General features: G+C 42.5%; 1 protein-coding gene across 3 annotated transcripts in view; it reads right to left on the reverse strand.

Moving 5' to 3' along the window:
* Window positions 1-412: 412 nt before the first annotated feature.
* LOC144768344 (adenosine deaminase-like) overlaps window positions 413-20,655 on the reverse strand; it is a 150,426-nt gene continuing 130,183 nt past the window's right edge. For all 3 annotated transcript variants that reach the window (XM_078651930.1, XM_078651929.1, XM_078651928.1), the window contains 2 exons: window positions 14,890-15,019; window positions 413-801 (listed from right to left, as the gene is read on the reverse strand). In XM_078651930.1, the coding sequence (XP_078508056.1) occupies window positions 715-801; window positions 14,890-15,019 (217 nt within the window). In that variant the 3' untranslated portion in view covers window positions 413-714. The remainder of the gene's footprint in view (window positions 802-14,889; window positions 15,020-20,655) is intronic.

Below are 20,655 nucleotides of genomic sequence, written 5' to 3' on the forward strand. Positions count from 1 at the left end.
GTAGCACATAAGGGAAAGAGAGCCTTTTCTTTATATAACCCTCACTCACTCTAGTAGTGACATGCTTCATCCTCTGGTTCACCCCACCTCCTAAAGGTCGGGGTGGGCTCAACCATGTTTCAGGGAGCACTTATGAATACTGGGTGTTTAGGGGCGTAACTTTAAAGATAAAATTCACTTCCACTCCAAAAGTATCCTTTATTTGTTGGGTGGGAGGGAAGGTTAATAAAAAAGGTCGGTCGGACCCGTATCCGCAACGGTCCGCTTGACATCGAAATAGGGCCCAAATTTGTGAATGTTGAATATTGCTGCATAGTTTCATTTTTACAAAGAATATTCTAGGCCCTCCCCCTTAATATCACTTTAAAATAAAATGCTACTTCAGCTTTATGTATATATAAATAATAATAAATAAATATATATATGCTTTATTGTTTGATTAATAAAAATCATTACAGTAGTGAACGTGTAAACAGTAACATGTATGAAAGAAAATTCTTGGTTTCTAAATCCATACATATTGCCTTCTGCGTGCATCTTAAATACAGCCCTTAATCCATTAATAATATCACAATTAATTAGCAGGTGGTGAACAATTAAGGTGTTTAGCAATAAATATTTACAAAGAAAAAACTAGGTCAGGACCCATTCAAATTGAATCGAATCGAATTTGAAAAAAGATGCTTGGAATATTTGAACACACACAGGTTTATGTCATTGTTTATAAGCTTCGCTGAGTTGCTTTATAAGTTCTTGCTTTTCTTTGTCAGGTAAGAAGCTGGATTGTGCTGCATTCAGGTTCTGAAAAAGATTTAGTACAATGGAGTATGAGTATGTTTAACCATTGCGCTTACCATATTGCTTGTGCAATAACATTATCCATTTAAAGTTAAAAAAACTCAGTTGTGGCCCATATTACTCTATTAAAGTATGCAAGAACATATAGGGTCATGATAATCTTGTACAAACACACCTACATTAGGAAAGCCAAATCCTAGATAAAAGAAAACATTTTGAGTGAGTTGGGAGTTAACAATACAACTAAACTCTTCAGGATCCCTGCTTCAGCTTTTGAAATAAATGGTGCATCAGATGTTTCTAACAACCAATGTGAAATGACCCTCACCTGTAAATTGTATGGTGTTGATATAAAATGTAGAGTACTCCTGGATAATTGTAACATTATCAATTAAACACAATGGTGCGGCAATCACAGGTACTACAAATATGCAAACTTTCAGTTCCTGATTACCAAGTTAGCAAAGTAGGTACCAGCCTATGGACCCCACTCTCTTCAGGGGCCCGCGACAACGGATCAAAATAATATTGATTTGTTATTGAAATAAAATTTCAATCAAGCTTTCTGAAATTGATTGCGGAGAGGCCCCCAAAATGTTTATTGCCTAGGGGAGTTTTTGTTACCGGGGGCTGGTTATGCACCATAGCTGCAATATCGACCTCCTGTAACGAAAGCAGCTGCAGTGTTTTCCTCGTGCACCCCCCGCACCCCCCAACTCCACTCCGGCCAGACCGACTCTATTGTCAGGGCCGGTTTGCATTTATTTATTTTTTATTTGCAAAGTTTTATATAGCGCTGGCTAGACCCGGAGGTATCAGAGCGCTTTACATGACATGAGGATCTGTCAGATACAGGTTCCATAATTACATAGACAAGTATTGACATAGGAGAAAAGAAGAAACATGAGATTACACAATAATGTAAGATTATTAGCGCGGACACACATCTTATGGGGAGTGAAGAGGTAGAGGGGAATGGTAAACAGGGGTAGGGAATGCAGGTTGGAAAACACAACGTGGAGGCGAGGAAAACGATGTCCGATGTCCGGCTGGGTAGGTGCCGACCGAGGGGTGAATCAGAGCCAAACTCATCAATAGCTGCATATGACAGCTCCACCGGGCATCAGTCAAAGTTGCTCTGGCACCGCGGCTTTACATGAGGATAGTTATGCATTCCTAGTCCGGGCTCCACAGGGTTTAATCTGGCACTGCAAACACCTTCTATCATCCAGGTTATGCAGTCAGGTTATGATAACCCTTGCTTGGAATCCCCAGCAGGGGGCGCCCATCTTTTTTATACCGGTCACCACAGAGGAATAATCACTGACTCCAGTAATCTTCTGATGCTTACCGTATGACACTGAAACCCATGCACATGGTGGTCTGGCTCTCTCACCTAGTTGAGGGTAACTAGCCTGAGCTCTTGAGGTTTTCTGAACCCTGCCATTAGAGGTTCAAGAACGGTGAAGCTTCAGCAACAAAAACGACTGTGCTTTTAGTCACCGTCTCCAATCCTGAATTTAAAAATAACTTTGTGCCCAGAGTAGCCTATGTATTAGTTACTCCATATACTGACTGTTTCACTTGGTAAACCTGCCAGGGAACTGGATTTGTTAATGCCTTATGCCTTATGACTGAAATAAGCATTTTTGGGCTTGGGTTACAACCAATACTAAGGGACAATAGAATTATTATGCAGCAAAGGAGTACCAGATTATGCAGCAGGGAGACTAAATAATGCAGCAGGAAAAGGCACATTCTTCGGCATAATGCGGGACATTTTGTGATAGTAATACTTCATTATTTTGCGATATTTACACATAGTAAAACTGTCTGTGCAAAGATTCCACCTTGTAAACAACCAAACACAGCAATAGGCAGCTGCAAGTTGATCGGTCAACATTTGCACAGGGCCTTCCACTGTGTTAGACCTACTAGCCTTGGCATGATTTCTCCTGATATTTTGCCTTCAGCCCTGTTTTTCTGACTTCATTTTTACTGGCTTTGGGATGCCAAGGCTCTGTACTCAAAACATGGTAACATTGGTTTATCTACAGTTGGCATATTTAATTTACTTATACGTTCCTAGTAAAGTGCACTATATTTGCCCATGGCATGTAAATTAAATGGTACTATTGGGCCTGCAGCCCTGCTTGGGCCACCCACTTCAGTAGCCCTTTAAACAAGTTTCAGGACTGGCACTGCAGACCCTGTGTGTGCAATTTTGAACTTCCATTTCGGCCTGGCAAGTTCACCTACTTGCCAGGCCCAAACCTTCCCTTTTATTACATGTAAGTCACTCCTAAGGTAGGCCCTAGTCCATCCTATGAGCAAGTTGCAGTGTATTTTTACAAAGTAGGACATGCATGCTCGAGTTTCAAATGGATGAATGGCAGATTCTTCTATAGTGCAGCTACTCAAAAGAGAGTCCTGGCTCGGTTTAGGCAACCAAAGAGGAAACAGATCTGAGGGCCACCACAGTCCTAACATCACTGAAGTCGTCTGAATAAGAGAGTTTTCAGCTCCTTTTTACATTTAATTTCATCCAAGATGGACTTTAAATTTTCAGTCAGCTGCTTCCACGTGCCTTCTGTTTTAACGGAGAAGGAAGAGTCTCCCCCCGTTGCCTTTTGAAAAGGGGAACCAAAATTAATCTGGCTTTGCTGAAACACAAGGGTCTCCCTGGGCAGTATTCCTTGATTATTTCATTGAGGTACACAGGCTCCTTGTTGTGGAGGGCTTGGTGTGTCAGGGTCAGTGCTTTGTAGATTATCTGTTGTTGAACTGGCAACCAGTGAAGTCTCTCCCGGTATAAAGACACTGATACATATTTCGCTATTTTATACAATAGGCGGATTGCCATGTTCTGCATAATTTTTTAATGACTGGGTCAGATTTTCTGAAAGGCCCTGATACAGAACATTGTCATAGTCCAGATTTCAAAGAGATGTTACATGTCCTGAATGAGAAAAACTATTACATTTGTTTTTCACTGCTGCAAGGCCTGTATTTCCCATTGGTTAACATTGAGATTGCCTTAAAACATCTGTTAAGCGTAAATTTCAACTGGGAAAAGATAGAGACTTGGAGTTTGGTGTCTCTGGACTCACAATTTAGTCGTATTTTAAATTGTATGTCAGAAATATCCCACTTTTAAAGGGAATGGACCCCTGCAATCAGAACTTTGCTGGATCCCAGGACATGCTGCCAGAAAGAAGAGCTGCTGTGCTGTAGGATGGACGTCCACTCTGATACCTGCTTTGCTGTGCTGGCCTGCTATCTGCTGCCTCTTGTCTGAGAGTGACAATGACTGGACCTGCTCTGTACATCCTTGAACCCAAGTTTCTTCAAGGTCTTGCTGGTTTTCCCCCTTTTTTTGAAGTCTCAAGGCAATCAAAGATGTCCTTCAATCCTGCTTCAACTCCAGGCAAAGAGTTATATCCTGCTGCAGCTGTGGAGAGCTCTTGAGTTCCTGCCTCCTTATATGGAGTTGCTCCAGAGGCACAGTTCTAGAGCAGAGAGTGCTCTGGAGACCTGCTTTCCCTGACACAGGGTGGCTCTTGCGGTGTCCTTCTCCAGCAGTGGAGGAATCTGTGGATGCTGTTCTCCAGCTGTACAGTCACTTTGGAAGTATGTTTCGCAAGCTGTGGATTGGCTGTGAAGTGATCCTTCTCCTGGATTTGTCTGGATGAACTCTTCTTAAGCGGTGCAGTGGTTCTGGAGAGGAAATAGCAACTCCCATTGTGGAGGTTCGGTGACGGCGCAGCACCGATCAGAGGTCCAAACCGCTAGGTTCATGATGATGCAGTGCCTGTATCGTATGGGTCAGCAACGACGTGGGACCCGACTGCAAGGCTCAACTTCTGCTCATCGACCCAATTGCGTGAATTGGAGCCGACACATTGAGTCTTCAACGCCAATGCTTGCTCCATCCATGGTCCTTTTTCAGCGGGCCTGGCCCTCCATCACGATCGGCTTGAAACTTTGTATTTACCAAGGTCCAGGGTGATCTCAAGTAACCCATAACCACTACTGACTTCTAAGCACGATATTGCAGTTTATTCCTTAAAAATTCATATCTCAAGTTCCACTTATTGGATTTTTGTCATGTTGGTCTTGTTTTACTCATATAAATATTCTCTATTGTTTAACCAGTGAACCAGTGAGGAGTCTTTTTGTGGGGTTGTCAATGTTACTGTAATTTAAGTGTTGCACAAATACTTTACACATTGCCTCTTAAGTTTGCCCTGTCTGCTCTGTGCTAAGCTAGTTTTCCCACTTGTCTTATTCTGTCACATAACTCAATTTCTTAAATGTTTCCACTGCCCCATTATTTCGCCATAAGTTGGCAGGGTATGCTCAGACGTTGAGTCCCTTGCTCACTTTGCCACTGGATTCAAGCAAGCCTGGCTGAAGACGGCTGAAATGCCAGAAACCGGTCCTAGGAAGCTTGATTCCGGTCCAGGGAAGGCATGGCTTGGCAGTTCGGGCTGGACTGTTCCCATGAGGCACAGGGTCAGACTGATTTGCATATGGCCATGTCTGAACTGGGGTGGCAGAGTGGGCTAAAGAACGGTGATGGATTAAACCCAGATCTGTTGACTGGGTGTGAGTGTTTGATTGGTTCAGATGCTCAGTCCATCACCACTCCCTTTTGTACCGCTTTGTTCGTCATAAGTTGGCAGGGTATGCTCAGATGTTGAGTCCCTTGCTCACTTTGACACTGGATTCAAGCAAGCCTGGCTGAAGACGGCTGAAATGCCAGAAACCGGTCCTAGGAAGCTTGATTCCAGTCCAGGGAAGGCATGGCTTGGCAGTTCGGGCTGGACTGTTCCCATGAGGCACAGGGTCAGACTGATTTGCATATGGCCATGTCTGAACTGGGGTGGCAGAGTGGGCTAAAGAACGGTGATGGATTAAACCCAGATCTGTTGACTGGGTGTGAGTGTTTGATTGGTTCAGATGCTCAGTCCATCACCACTCCCTTTTGTACCGCTTTGTTCGTCATAAGTTGGCAGGGTATGCTCAGATGTTGAGTCCCTTGCTCACTTTGACACTGGATTCAAGCAAGCCTGGCTGAAGACGGCTGAAATGCCAGAAACCGGTCCTAGGAAGCTTGATTCCAGTCCAGGGAAGGCATGGCTTGGCAGTTCGGGCTGGACTGTTCCCATGAGGCACAGGGTCAGACTGATTTGCATATGGCCATGTCTGAACTGGGGTGGCAGAGTGGGCTAAAGAAGGGTGATGGATTAAACCCAGATCTGTTGACTGGGTGTGAGTGTGTGATTGGTTCAGATGCTCCGTCCATGACCACCCCCTTTTGTACCCTATTATTTCAAACTGCAATATCTTTACAATATCCACATTTGTTTTTATGGCAATAGTACTTATTTATTTCCCACTTTCACACTATTGTTACATAGAAGTCTGATGTCACAACTTACTGCCTCTTTGTCTCACTATGTGAACATAACTTTTTCCTACAAACAATTACACAAAAAATCTATTTCATTATAACTCAAAGTGTTGGCACCTCAAACCGGGGGATACTATTTGGAATATGCGCCAAAATGGAAATCTTTGGTGATCATTTAGGGTCTGGAGGGTAATAAGCCAGCTTCCCAGGTGAGCAGAGGCATTACGGACTGGCACTATCTTTAGAGATCCATGTCTCCTTGGTGGTAATCTCTGTAACATCAGTGCATCCACTAGTGCAGTGGACACACAGATTTCACAGATGAATATCAAGTAGGATCAGTGTTTGTTTGGCTTACTCTGCATTCACTTTTTGTTTTCTCCCTGAACAAGAGGGCCATTGCTTTATTTTCCCTGTCCCGGTTCACTATGTTGCTTGTAGACACGGGCAGGACCTGCCCTGCCTTCCAGTCAGCTGAGGCTCTGTTGTGGGAAGCCAGCAGTTCTCTTGAATCTTAAATGTGGTGGGAAACTGCATGTTTGGTTGGGCAGGAACTCTGCTAATTTTGGAGTATCGCCCACACCAATAAACTCTAGTGTGCCTATTCATGTGTAAATCTACAAATGTAGATTTACTGTGAGTAAATAAACTCTCACACTTTTGAGTAACTTTACTAAGTTTGGCTACTCACCATTTACAAGTGTAAAGTTACTTACAAGTGGAAACTTACCTGTCAGTACAACCTGAAATAGGGAGTAGAGTCAGTAAAAACAGTGAAATACAACTGTAAAGTTACCAAAAGTATTGACTTTGCGACCGCATTTGATGTTTCGACCACTTGACGGAGATCTCCACAATGGGGTTGGAGACCACAGTATGGTAAACTATAGAGAAAGTTTTAAAGATTGTAAAGTTTTAAATCATTTGCAAATATTTTTTATGTTGATTATTAAGGTTAATTTTTTATATATTTATTTTAAATGAAGAATAATATGACAAATGTTACAGCATTAATAACAGATTTAAATGTAAAAATTAATTATTTTGAATAAAATAAATATAAAATAATTTTTCGGAGGTTGAATTTAATAAAAGCCAACTAAATTTAAAAATTATATTTTAATATTATGTTTTTAAAATGATTAAAAGTGATATAGAGAATTAATTGCCAGTGATTTCATAACATTTAACGTACATTAACGTTACATACGTTCTTAAAATGAAAAAAGTGTTATTGCAAGTAAGTAACTTTAGAAGGGCAGCTAGTGAATAGCAATGTATTATTGTTTTGACGGGGAGGCATGTCCCTCCCTAAAACCCTTTGTAAAGACCACCCCCCCTTATTCATCCCTGAACTTTGCCACTTTAGAAGCAAGCGCTTCCAAATCCAGCCACTAACCTTTCTCCCTCCAAGATTCACTAAGAAAATGTGTTGTTATTTATGTGTTGATCTCCACAGTCGTGCGGAGACCTCCTCACAGATAATATAGGCGAGGAGAAGGTATAGGGCCTCTATTTTCTAGTTCAGCTCTCAATTTCTTCAATCGTTAACGTGTATAGAATTCTGGCGCTGGTTGAACCAGTACCCTCATCTCTACACAGCGTATTCTGTATGCCAGTCTACACTTCTGCAATTAAAATTATTCTTCATTAGGACTGCAGAAATCAAGATAACTTTAGCTTGAAAAAGATCCTTCGCTCAACTCCTATACACACACCATTTCAAATAACCTACGAAGGGCACTTCCATTTTTGCCATTAATTAATTGAGTAGCAATGGGGCAGGCACAAAGGAACGAAGTTTATAAATAGAAAAGTGTTGAACTTGGCCCTCTCTGCAGATCATCCTCAAACCTTTTGTCTTCACCCTCATTTTTTCTGTACCCGTTTTTGTAGGCTTTTAGGTTTCTCTACACTTAACAACTGCTAACCAGTACTAATGTGTTTGTGCCCTCTCCTTTAAACATGGTGAAATATGGCTTATACCCAATTGGCACATTTAATTTTTTTGTAACTTTCTTAAAGTGGAACTTCGTGTACCCAGGGCCTGTAAATGAAATGTTACTAGTGGGCCTGTAGCACTGATTGTATCACCCAATTTAGAAGCCCTTTTAAACATCTCAGGCCTGAACCTTACTTTTTAATGAACATAAGTCACCACTAGGGTAGGCCCTAAGCAGCACAGAGGGCTGCAGGCACTGCATTTTAAAAGTTGGGCTTGTACTTTTAAGTTTTACATATCCTAGTAGAAAAAAAAGCCTAACCTTGCTTTTCATTACGGCAAGGCCTACTTCTCCCATAGGATAAAATTGGAGGTGCCTTAATGCATTTAATAAGTAATACTTTTCAAATGGGAGCAAGTAGGAATTTTGAGTTTGGTGTCTAAAGAATTGTAATTTAAACCCTATTTAATGGTAAGTTAGATTTTAAGTCGCAATTCTCAAAACTGACATTCTTAGACAGTTTTTTTCACTTTTAGAAACTTGGTATAGTTTTGCCCTAACCGTTTGGTGCCTGCAGCCTATATCATGGGTCACATGACTAGGCGTAGCTGGCAGGTGTCCTTTGTGTATTGCTCTCAGACAGTGAGACAAAGAAGGAATAGGTGCTGGCAGGATGGGCAATCATCTACCACACTTGCACATCACATAGAGTCAGCCAGAGAACACTCAAAAAGGGTTTTACCCTAGTCTTTTATGTCCCCGACAAGCTGTGGAGAGGGTAGGGAGACAGAGCACTGAAGGCCCCTCTGGGGGTGGAAATCTGCAGAAACATTTCCTATTTCAAAGTGGGCACCAGTTAAAAAGAATGAACCCTCAGACAACCCTTCAGTACACATCTGAACCCGTGGAAGACTCAGAACAGCAGCTGTGCTGCTCTGCAAGAAGAACTGCTACTCTGTTGCCCTGCTGCCTAAATGAAATGACTAGAACTGCATATTGGTCTCAGAACCACCAGAGTCACGCCAAGGGCTTGTTGGCTGGCCCCCTGATCAGGGACAGAAATGGCTCTAACCATCTTGAATCAAGCATCTTGACTCTACTTGCTGTGAGTCTTGCCCTTCAAGTGGTGCCACCCCAGTCCTAGACCTTTTGAAGAGGGCCTGAAGGTTCTCTGCCAGTCCACCTGTTGTCCTGTAAGCAGAACGGATGCAGCACAATGCATCCAAGTGCAGCCGCATTGGTACTGTGCCGCATTCTTAATGTAGGCCTTCACATCGCAAGCCGCTCATCGATAGCATCCTCGATGATGACATGGGAGTCCACATCTCATCCTCGCAGCGCCTCCGCACAATACATCTATGAAGCAGGACTGTGCATTGCAAGCACCTCCTCATAGGCATCCTCCACGACAACTCAAGACTCCACATCATAGGCCCGAAGCTCCTTTGTACCACCGCTGCATGATACATCTCCACCGCTGGATCTTGTAACGTTCCGCAACTAGAATTTAAGATACATTGTTCAGCCAGCCAAACTTGGTCCCTGTATCGTGCCCATGCTCCATTACATTTCGCAATTGCCACAGATTGGTTTCCTGGCTGTATAAGTCACTCCTTGAGATGGTGTCTGATAGGCCACTGTTTTCACACAACAGGTGGAAAGAGGCAACTCGCAGGTAGTTTCAAGGGAAAGAGAGGGAACAGTTATAAGAACATGTACACACAGGTTTGAGGAACCCCCCCATATACAGTTATACTACCTGCATTTCACATACCCCACACTCAACAGACCAAATGCAATGCTACATTCAGATGCCATGAGTTGTCATTGTTGTAGTCTTGTGGACTGAGGTTATATTCACATGGTTTAGAGTTGCCCGGTGTTGGTTCCATTTGGGATTGAAGTTATTGGGAATCTGGGATGTATTTTAAATAGGAAGGCATTGTTTAACCCCTTCGACGCTCATGACGAGCTGGGCTCGTCATGAGGTAGCCTCCTCGCACGCTCATGACGAGCCCAGCTCGTCATGTAAAGTGCGGTTTTAAAAATCTCAGCACAGGAGCGGAATTTCGCTAGCGCGCATGCGGTTAAGGTAGAAACATGCCTGGTGAGCTCAAATATCAAGAAATGGGCAAGAAAAAGTGGTAATAATTTTTTTGATTTAGCTCATTGCAACAATGCATTGGTGATCTCTTGATGGACCGCCTCGCTGCATGTGGGAAAAGGATGTTAATAAATGTGAGATAGTAGAGGGTGCGGCCCTCCACTCCAAAGAGCACTGTGGAGTGCAAAGAAAATCATTAACAGACTAATTTTGGTAGGCGGTTTAGACCTTTCTTGAAACTGAGGATCAGCATCGAGCATGTTAAACTACTATACTTTGAAGTATGTGATATCACTCCACCCTTTTATTGTAGATTCGGTATGCCCAGTCATTTAAATGGCCCATTACTGAGTACCAGTACTTTTTTATTTTGAGAGGGAGAGTACCTGCACTTCTCAAGAGAGACGTAATAGCTTTAATTGGGGAGTGCCAGCACTTTTCTAAAACAAACAGGTACCGACATTTCTATTTTTTCATTTCAAGCACTGGGTATGCCTACTACATATTCTTGATATTCAGGCCTGAAGTAGTGATCTGGGAAAAGATAGGAGGCTGCTAGTGGCTGGGTTGGATTTTTGAGAAGGATATGATCATGAAATGTACTAAACTGGAATGTTGCATGGAAATTAACAATTATTGTTCATTTCTCATCACAATTTTGTCTTCACAATATAAAAACATGTAAACGACCTGGGGTTGCCGACACAATAGTTTTGGTACTAACTGTATGGTCTCCTTTACTGTGCTGTGCAATTGCGTCACTTTTTTAAATATTGGATTTGCAACCAAAGCCCAAACATCTCTAATGAATCCTATACTCCATTGTTTACAAGAAATGTAGGTGGGTTCAAACAAGGCTTCTTTCTTATTTGAGGCGAATCGACCACCCAATGGATGAGATGCAACATTATGCCAACAACAAACAAAGATGTTCTTTCAGTTTGGTTACTTGTTTTATGATTCAGGGAGAATAAGTCAATATTTGTTGTGAATTGCTGTCCTACAACCGGCATGATTACTGTTAGCGCCAAATGAGGCTGGCATACTTCTTAAGAAAAGGATTCTCCATTTGTTCATGCCAGAACAGCATTAGTGATCCAGTGGTTCTAAAATATCAGGTGGTTTACTATATCACTACTTGGCTGAGGAAGGAGCTGAAAAGGATGGGCTAGATAAAACTAGAGTTGACATCCTTTCCTTATAACTAGATTGATTGAACAGACTTTGAAATCAATTAAACAAAGCAAATGAGCCAATTTTAAAAGTAGGCCACCGCCGAAGTACATGATTATTGATTTAAGTCTCGTACATAGTGCACAAGGAACTTACCTTAGAAGCACAGATTAATGTGACAGTGTCTTCCTGCATTTCAGCTTAAGCTTTTGAGCAACAGTCTAAATGTAATCTCTCCAAATGCAGACATAGTGTGGTGGCTGCATCTATCCTGCAGAGGAATGATCATAGTAATGTCTGCAATCTGGGTCTCACTGGCAAACCTCTTGCAGTGATAAAGCTAATTTGAAACACCGGTATCTAATTTGATTTAGCTTTATGAAAGTTTGATCATATTTCAAAGGTCATGCACAAGCTCAAGCTTCACTGGTTACCTGTTGCCCGTAGAATTCAGTTTAAGACTTTAAACCTAGTTCCCAAGACTCTTCGTGGGACAGGGCTCCCGGACCCCCAAGCTTGCATCACAAAACATGAACCATCAGATTCATTGCATTCTCCTTCAAGATTCTTGCAACAGTTCCTTGGTTTAGAATGGTTTACTTTAGAGGAAACTATTTCTTAATTCTAGCAGCCAAAGCCCAGGATCAGCTACCTACCGCTATGCGATTGATGGACGAAAATCTCATTTCATTTGTAGGGGTGCATCATAATCCCGTCTAGAGCACATCCGCATATAATCTTGCAATTATATCAACGTGAAGTGTTAGGATTGTGAAATGTATTAATGTAACTACGTACATGTTTTAGGTTACTGACAAATAGTATGGAATAAAGGTAACTAGCAGGTAAAGCTAACTTGAAGAATGTGTGTTGTGAAATTGATGTTACTCATATACTGAATGTGTTTAACAATGATGTTTATATAATTTGGAAACATGTTAGTTAAAACGTAACAGGGTAATGCCAGTTTATAATGCTAAAAGTGACAAGTTCTTATGATAGCTAAAATCGTAGGCCTGAAAAGCAAATCCCTGAAAACTCTTGCTTTAGAATTATTAGTTGAATTTCATGTGCACTATAGAATCTATTCTTTCTCATGTTTGCATTGCAGGTGAAGAAACATTATTTTAGGGAAAATAATGCACTTGTTTTAGTAGCTAGGCAAGGAGGGAAGAAGTTACAATCGTGTGGCTTGGATCGATAAAGGTAAAGACACCGGGTTTCACAAGGGAGAAGTCCTGGGAGCCAAGGAGGAAATGTAGCCAAGGTTGCACATGGAGAACACCGTGGAAAAGTATGTCTAGGACTGTACCCAGAGTAGAGGACCTGCGCAAGGTGCACTATGGGAATTCTACCTGTGGAAAACTGTTTGCTGGAATTAGGGAAAGTGACCACTTCATTTTGCTTCCAGAGGGAGAGTATCTCAGAACAAGCTCTGTCTAATGATAGTGGCTTTATGCTACTCGACTCATTGATTTTTTTTAAAAAAATTCATAAACCTTTTTATTGGATTTCAATCTTATACATGTCATACATTAGTCATACCATACTCAACTGTTGCAACATTACAATCAGAACTATCATTGTCGTAATAAATAGCAGCGTGGGAGTCCCTCAAGTAGGCATGAAGGTAATCTATCCTTGGGGTGTAATCTGCCACCATCTCCATGGGGGATGCTGAGAGTTACCGAGGAGATGGTCGCTGGCATAGTCGCCACCGTACACCACCCGTATGACAGTCTCTAGTCCATAGTTGACTTCTTAGGAAGACTCCACGTACTGACACCTTTTTCCTTTTCATTGAAAATGCTTACGCAGGAATGTCACCAGAGTAGGGATAGATTAATGCATCTTACTTATCAACGCTCGATGCAGGTAAATGTGGGCTCATGTTTCTTTATTTTCTGTATCCTACTTCTTGAATTAATAGTTCATGCTAATTCCTTTGTATTTCTGTACTCTCGTGTTGTGGTGTCTCTATGTCCAGCTATTTTTGGCTTCATAAAAAATGAACTAATCTTACATAGTTGTCCACCAGTTATTAAGTATCACGGAGAGGTATTGGCTAATTAACTGTATGTTAAACGATTTTCTCCCCTTCACACTTTCATGCTGCGAAAAAGAACAATAGGATTGTGTCTTTAGAGAAGGTCTAGAACTAATGGGTCCGGCCCTTTCACAATCTATTGGGAGTCAAAATACTGTGATACTTGGAATGATACAGTAATTTTTCACACACATTCTAACAGCTTTGACCTGCCAAAGTGTATGTGGGGATATAGTGTGCAGTTTTCACAATTCCTGAAATGCTAATTAAGGGGCTAATTTGTGTTTTTTCTCAAATTGCACTACAGAGACACTCAGACACTAAGGGGCCCATTATGATATCGGGCGGATTACCCCCGCCAGGCTGGAGGTAGCCACCGCCAGCCTGGCGGGGCAATCCGCCCGACATCCTCACTCGTTTCCCCCCCCCGCCATATTAGTATGGCGGGGGGACCTCGGCGGACGGACAGACCATCGCCGCTTTTCCGCCCCGGTCGCCTTGCGGCCGGGGCGGAAAAGGAATAATATGGTGGCGGTGTCTATCAGACACCGCCAGCCATATTATGATGGGCGTCTGTAGGTGCCTTCGCCGCCACGGAAAGGCATGCGGTCTTCACTCTGGGGGCCCCCTGCGGGCCCCCAGAGTGAAAGAGAGGTGGGGGTGCACAGGGGGGTACCTGTGGTACCCCCCTTCATTTGCATTAACAAAGCGGCAGGCACCGCGCAGTGTCTGCCGCTTGTTTATGCAAATGCAAATGCATAAATGCATCAATGCATTTTTAGCATTGTGGCGGGCGGTGCAGAGAGCACCGCCCGCCACAATGCTAAAAATGCAGGATGTGCCCGCCACTGTGGCGGGCACATCCTAATACCCCCCACGGGACCCCCGCCCTTATGGCGGGCGGTCCCAAATTCCGACAGGATGGCGGACGGACAAAGTCCACCCGTCATACTAATGAGCACCTAAAACTTCCTGAGAATAATATGCCATCTAGACAGATCAAGAAAAGGGCCAGGTTGGGTGGAAATCCCTTATTTTTAAAGGAAATGCTGAACCTTAAGGGGTATCTGGTGTAAGGATTTCCTCAACCATATGAGTAAAACGATTGTGAATATTTCACTAATTGGTTCTCTGGGTGTATGTCTAAATATCAAACACAGCTATTTTGTCTCCTATAAATTTTGTGTCCTTAATATGGACTATAAATGTAGAATCCTATTTGTGGCGATTTCCCATCAACTATAAACAACAGTTAGGCCACAATATTTATGGCAGACAATATTCTGACAAAGATATTCTGGCACCACACCAGGCTCTTTTTTGGATTTAACACTTGAAATCAGAAGATTTTTGGTACCACTAAATTCTGCATTCTGCCCAAATTATGGAATTGACTACATATACTTACTGCCTGTTCAAAATCTTCTTCTGTAAAGCCCATGTATTTCTTGGCTATGGAATAGTCCGTGTCCAAGGTTGAATCACACACCAGTGAACCGTCTGAGCTCAAAGAAAAGTTTGCTTTATCTTTCTTAAATCTGTGAACGAAAGAGGGAATATTAATCTGATAGCCAGCGTAACCGCCGGCAGCTTTTATACCAATTTAATCAAAAGTCTCCAGTCGTCCTGGCTTATGAAGTTGTTTATAAAACTGCAATTCATGACTATTCAAGCAATAGCAAACATCTTGTTAATCTTACAAAACCCCATTTTCAGCATAAGTTAGAAAAATGTAAGAAGGTGTATAATGGATGTGAAACCTCTCCATCCCCAGCCCATGTTACTATTTTGTGAGTTGTTATTGTCACTAATCTCTTCAAAATTGTGGAGTATTCAAAATGTACTTCGGTACAACAGAGACCTAGGGCCTCATTGAACATTTGGAAGGAACTGAAAATACTCCAATTTCTTGTGGAACTGCAAAAACAGAGGACAAACAGTCAGCTGAATTGCTCCACCACATTCCTCCACCACAGAATCATGTTGTGGAGAAAATTTAGCTGGTGGATTCATCTCTGATAGCTGGGTCAAAGGTGAAGGTACTGTGTTCTTGCAATGCATCCAGTCTCCCATCTCAGAGACTCAACTGCTCCCAGTGAGTGGCAGAGAGAGTCCTTGAGTCTGTGCAGACAGAAATATTTTTTAAAAACCTCTTAGAAAACAGTAGAACACAATATTCTGGAAGCAAAGTAATAAGACAAAACACGGTCCTATTTTTAACAGGTTTACACAATTGCCTGGAACGGTCTGCTATTATTTTTAGACACTGTTTGGGTTTTGGGTGAGATCATTTTTTTATATTCGTTATTTTGCAACCTGATGTCAATTTTTTGGCTCAAAGACCTTCATTACGAGCAGCCCAATTAAAGTTGTAAGTTTTATCGTTGCTGATAAAATCTGACGAGTGGGAATGTTTCGGGAGAAATACATACCACCCCCAATTTTGGGGGAATAACAAGCAGATTTTGGTGCTTTCCACGTCGAATCTGCAAACGCCAGCAAATACCAGATGTTTGTCCTTTGATAAATGTAAGCAGATTGGACCTGCCGATAATTATCACAAAACCTATAGTTGTGATATGTGCAGTAACATGAGTTCTTGCAGGCTCGAGCAGGAGTTGGTGGTGGTGCCAGAGAGCAGCGAGAGCAGCGAGTCAGACCAGAGAGTCACGAAGCGGAGCAACTGCGGTGGCGGTGGCGTGGTGCGGAGCTAAGCTGATCTGAGCCGAAGCCAAAGCCGTGCAGAGGGCAGGGCGTGACCTGATCCCTGAACCCCCGCAGAGACCCGCAGAGACCCGCAGTAAGCCCCCGCAGTAAGCCCGCAGAGACCTGCGGCTTTCAAGCCACCGGACCCGCGGAAGTCCGCGGAAGCCCCAGGCTCTGCAGCTCCACAGTGTCACTGCAGCGGACACTGCAGCGGTGTTGCTCCCGTGTCGCCCCCCGCCCACAGGCGTTCACCAGGCGTCCAGGCGTCCAGGCGTCCACACCTTAGGGGTCAGGGAGCAGGGCGCCAAGAGCTGGAACCGGACGACGGCATAGGCGCAGGTGCAGGTCTGACCCCCCTAATCGCCTAACCCACGGCAGCTGCATCAGTCCCCCGCAGGGCACGAGCTAGCCGGCAGCACCACACTCCAATAAAGCATTGCCGGGAGGCGGCCGGGAATCACAGTTCCATCAATGCCGACCAGCTGATTTCCTGACTTCCTAGCAAGCAGCACAAGTAGCAGCACAAGTAGCAGGGGCCTTGCTGCTGCTTGCCTTGCAGTGGGTTTGTGTACTGGGAGGTGGACTACTGTTCCAAGGCGACTGCTGTTACAAGGCGAATATTGATCAAAGGCGATTGAAGGCGATTGAATCACTTGATAGCACTTGATAACACTGTGGGACTTACAGAGGAATTAAAGAGGCGTGCTGGTGCTGGTGAATGCTGGTGAATAATTAGCACACAAGGACACTTATCTCTAGGTAAGGATTCTTGCTTTGCTGCCTTATTGTTTAACTGCTGCAGCGCTTAGCCAACCTCCCTGCCCTTGACCCTGTTCCCTTCCTGACGGCAGCTGTCCCTTATCGATAAGGCAGACGGGCTTGGGAGGGCGCGTCCACAAGGTGTGGGGGGAAGGCATAGAAGTGCAGCAATGCAAAGCAGTCATTAGGAGGAGGTAACCTTTCAACCCGGCTCCATACAAACTCACTTCCTTGCGATAATCTCTAATATCAGGGGAAAGCCCGCCTAGAGAGAGGACGAAAAGATCAAGAAATTGTGAGTTTGAGGGCTAGTGGATTAATTGCTGTATTTGGGCGTGAGTGCGTGAGTGTGGAGACACGCAGAGATCCTCGCAGGGAAAACAACGCCACTGCAAAAAAAAAAAAAAACACCTCCCCAGAACTCCATACCATCCAAGTGGGAATCTGGCTGCAAGTGGGTCCAATGCAAGCGTGAGTGCTGTGAGAGAAGCACTGTGACAATAGACGCTGTTGCTGCAGAGCACAGGCTGCACGTTTAATATTGGAACTGTGTTATCCCTGAGCTTGAGGACCCGGAAAAGGAAAACAAATAGTGGGCAGCAAGGATCCGAAGAGCCACCGCTGGAGGAAGATCCTTCTCTTACCTGGCTGCCAAGACTTGGAACTCCCTCCCCATCCACCTTCGGCTGACTCAGGACCATCTCGCCTTCAGGAAACAACTCAAGACCTGGCTGTTCGAGCAGTAGCATACCCCTCCCCCCAAGCGCCTTGAGACCCTCCCGGGTGAGTAGTGCGCTATACAAATGGCATGATTGATTGATTGATTGATAAAACATAAAGTAAGAATGCGCTCCGGCAAAGTGAGAACAGCGGGGACAACTGCCAGACGTATAAAGAAACTACAGCAGCCAAATGTGAAAGCCAGTACTCTAAGACAAAATCAAACCTTAATCTCACCAATAGCCAGAATGTTTGCAAAATCAGGAAAAATACCGGATAAGTTTGAGTTCCTGAAAGATACGGCTGTTGCTCTTATTATTATGCATAAGGATATGGAAAAGGACAATCTACAAACGCCAATAAACCCAATGTCAACTGAAAAACACAAGAGGCAAATTATTGAAAGCACCCCCCTAAAAGGAGATTGTGTTCTACAAATGAAGGACTATGAGTTCCAAATTAATGATCATGATATCCTAAATGTAACCATCACTCCGGACTCAAATAATGTCGACCTAGCTAATCTAAAGGATCCAGAAATGCTAGAAAAACAAAATCTACTAACTGCAAGCAGTATGATGAAATCAAAACGGACAGTAATACCATTGGAAGTAAATGTAGAAATCAGGAAGAAACCTCAGTCATACAATGATGACACTCATATCGGACCAATTAATACACTGGATCACAATAATGATTATGGACACCACGAAAAGCTGAAAACATGTCTAAACAACACCACAAGAGAGAATGTGCTCTCAAAGGCAAATATCATCCATAAGACAGATTTTGCTTCTCTAACAGATCCTATAAATGAAACTCCTCTTGAAAACAACCCAATTGGAACAAACATGCCAACTGTTGGAATAAAGTGGGACTTATTTTATCAAACATCAACGCTAACCCTAGAGGCATTAAATTACCAATCGAACAAGATGGACATTCAGATTGATCTCCTCACAATGATGGCAACAGCAGTTGCAGGGATAGACAACGAACTCGCGCAGCTTAATAATCTGATAATCAGAGTCCAAAATGATAAACAAAAAACAGACATGGAATGTATCTGCTCCCCCCTATTGGAGAAACTTGCAGCAATACCGGAGGTCTTGCATACTATAATAGAGGACACAAAAAATGCTCTAAAGAAAGAAACTGGGCAGGAAGTGGGTACAAGGAAAACTAAAGATATGGATATAGTTAATATGGAGGATGACAAAATCTTCCCGAAAACGAACAAAGAAGAAAAAGTAATAGTGAGGTTGTCAGAGGACAAAGAAGAAACACAAGATGTAAGTGACCTTTTATCTGAATTCAACCAAAGGAATGTAATGCACGAAGAAGATAGAAATACAGCAGGAATAGGAGAATATGATTGTAAGAGACAAGATTCAAACGGTTATACTATGTCAAAAAGGCAAAGGAAAAAACTACGCAAAGCAAGAAAAAATCAAAAGTCTAGCCACCAGAAAAATGAGGAAACAATAAAGTCTAGTCAGCAGGAACATGAAGAAACAATAAAATCTGATGGTATAAAAAATAGAGTACTGCAACAAGAAGACCCAAGTAAGGAAAGAAAAAGTTCTCCTTTGTACATCAAGGAGCCTAAGAAAGTATTCTCAATATTCACACAAGAACCATTACAGGAACAACTATTACATAATGTGGATAAAAAAGGACAAAATGAAATAAAATTAAATGAGATGGCTAGAACGAACCCTCCAGTTAAAAAACAAAATAGAATGGAGAAAGTTGAAGCCCAGGTGAACGATTCTAAACAGGGTCATAGGAATGGAATGTCTCAGTCACTAAAAACAATGAGTAAATCCTGCGAGCAACAAGACGGGTTTTACAATGGAAACACAGATCCATGTCTGAGGGAAATCAAGAACGACGTACCTGGATGGAACTCAGAAGCAATAGTAGAGCATAAAATTAAACCTCCGTATTTGGATCAATTAGTAATTGAGAAACGAGAAGGAGAAAAAACAATTAGATATAAAACAAATCAAATAATGGAAAAACCGTGTAAAGAAAATCAAGTAATTGCTGAGAAAATTCAACTGATATTTAACCCTGAATATGAATCCAGAGGCAGATACGATACATTGAATAGAGGGAACATCCTCAGATTATTCCAATCAATCCCAGCACTAATCAATATCAAGAACGATGACATCAACTCCATAGAATTTGTTGCTGATAAGAACAGCTCCAAAGAAATGACACTGGTCACAGTTAATTCAATGCCAATAGCAGAGCAAATATTAAAAGAAATTCCGATATTTAAGGCCTGGGGGATAGTTATTACAAAGCAGGTCCCGAAAGTGTATCCAATTCCATTCATTAAAGAGGCAAATTTGGTTCAAACAGAGCAAAATACCAAACAAAAAGGAACTGTACTTAGGAACGCTCGGGGTAGATCCATTAGTTCATCAAGAGTGGCACCGCCACCTTCCACAAATGATATCACATCAGGAATAAACGAAAAATGGATTGTGCAGGCTCTTCATAACAATGATGAACAATGAAGGATTAAAAATCCCATCTCCGAATCAAAAGCAACTGAGTTGAGAATGTGTTCATGGAACATAAATGGAGTAGGGTCCAAACTATCCAACGCACATATAAGGTGTATACCCATACCATGTCAAATCTTATTTCTACAAGAAACTTGGGAACCCCACCCGTTTGCACTGAATGGTTATGTAGGTTACTATGAAAATGCAAGCAAAAATCACAGATACGGTCGTTCAAGTGGGGGGTTAGCAACTTTTGTCTCCTGCAGTCTGCAAGCAGAACATAAAAAATTGCAACAAATAGTAAAAACATTCTCATAGTAAAACTGAAATACAAAAATACTGAGTACAATGATAGGTCAATAATTCTAATCAATGTATACATCCATCCAACAAAAGCAAGCAGAACTGATATATGTGCTACCATTAATACTATACTGCTGGAACTAATGCTAAATAATCCATTAGTA

Source organism: Lissotriton helveticus, chromosome 7, assembly GCF_964261635.1.
Source record: "Lissotriton helveticus chromosome 7, aLisHel1.1, whole genome shotgun sequence".
Classification (NCBI taxonomy): domain Eukaryota; kingdom Metazoa; phylum Chordata; class Amphibia; order Caudata; family Salamandridae; genus Lissotriton; species Lissotriton helveticus.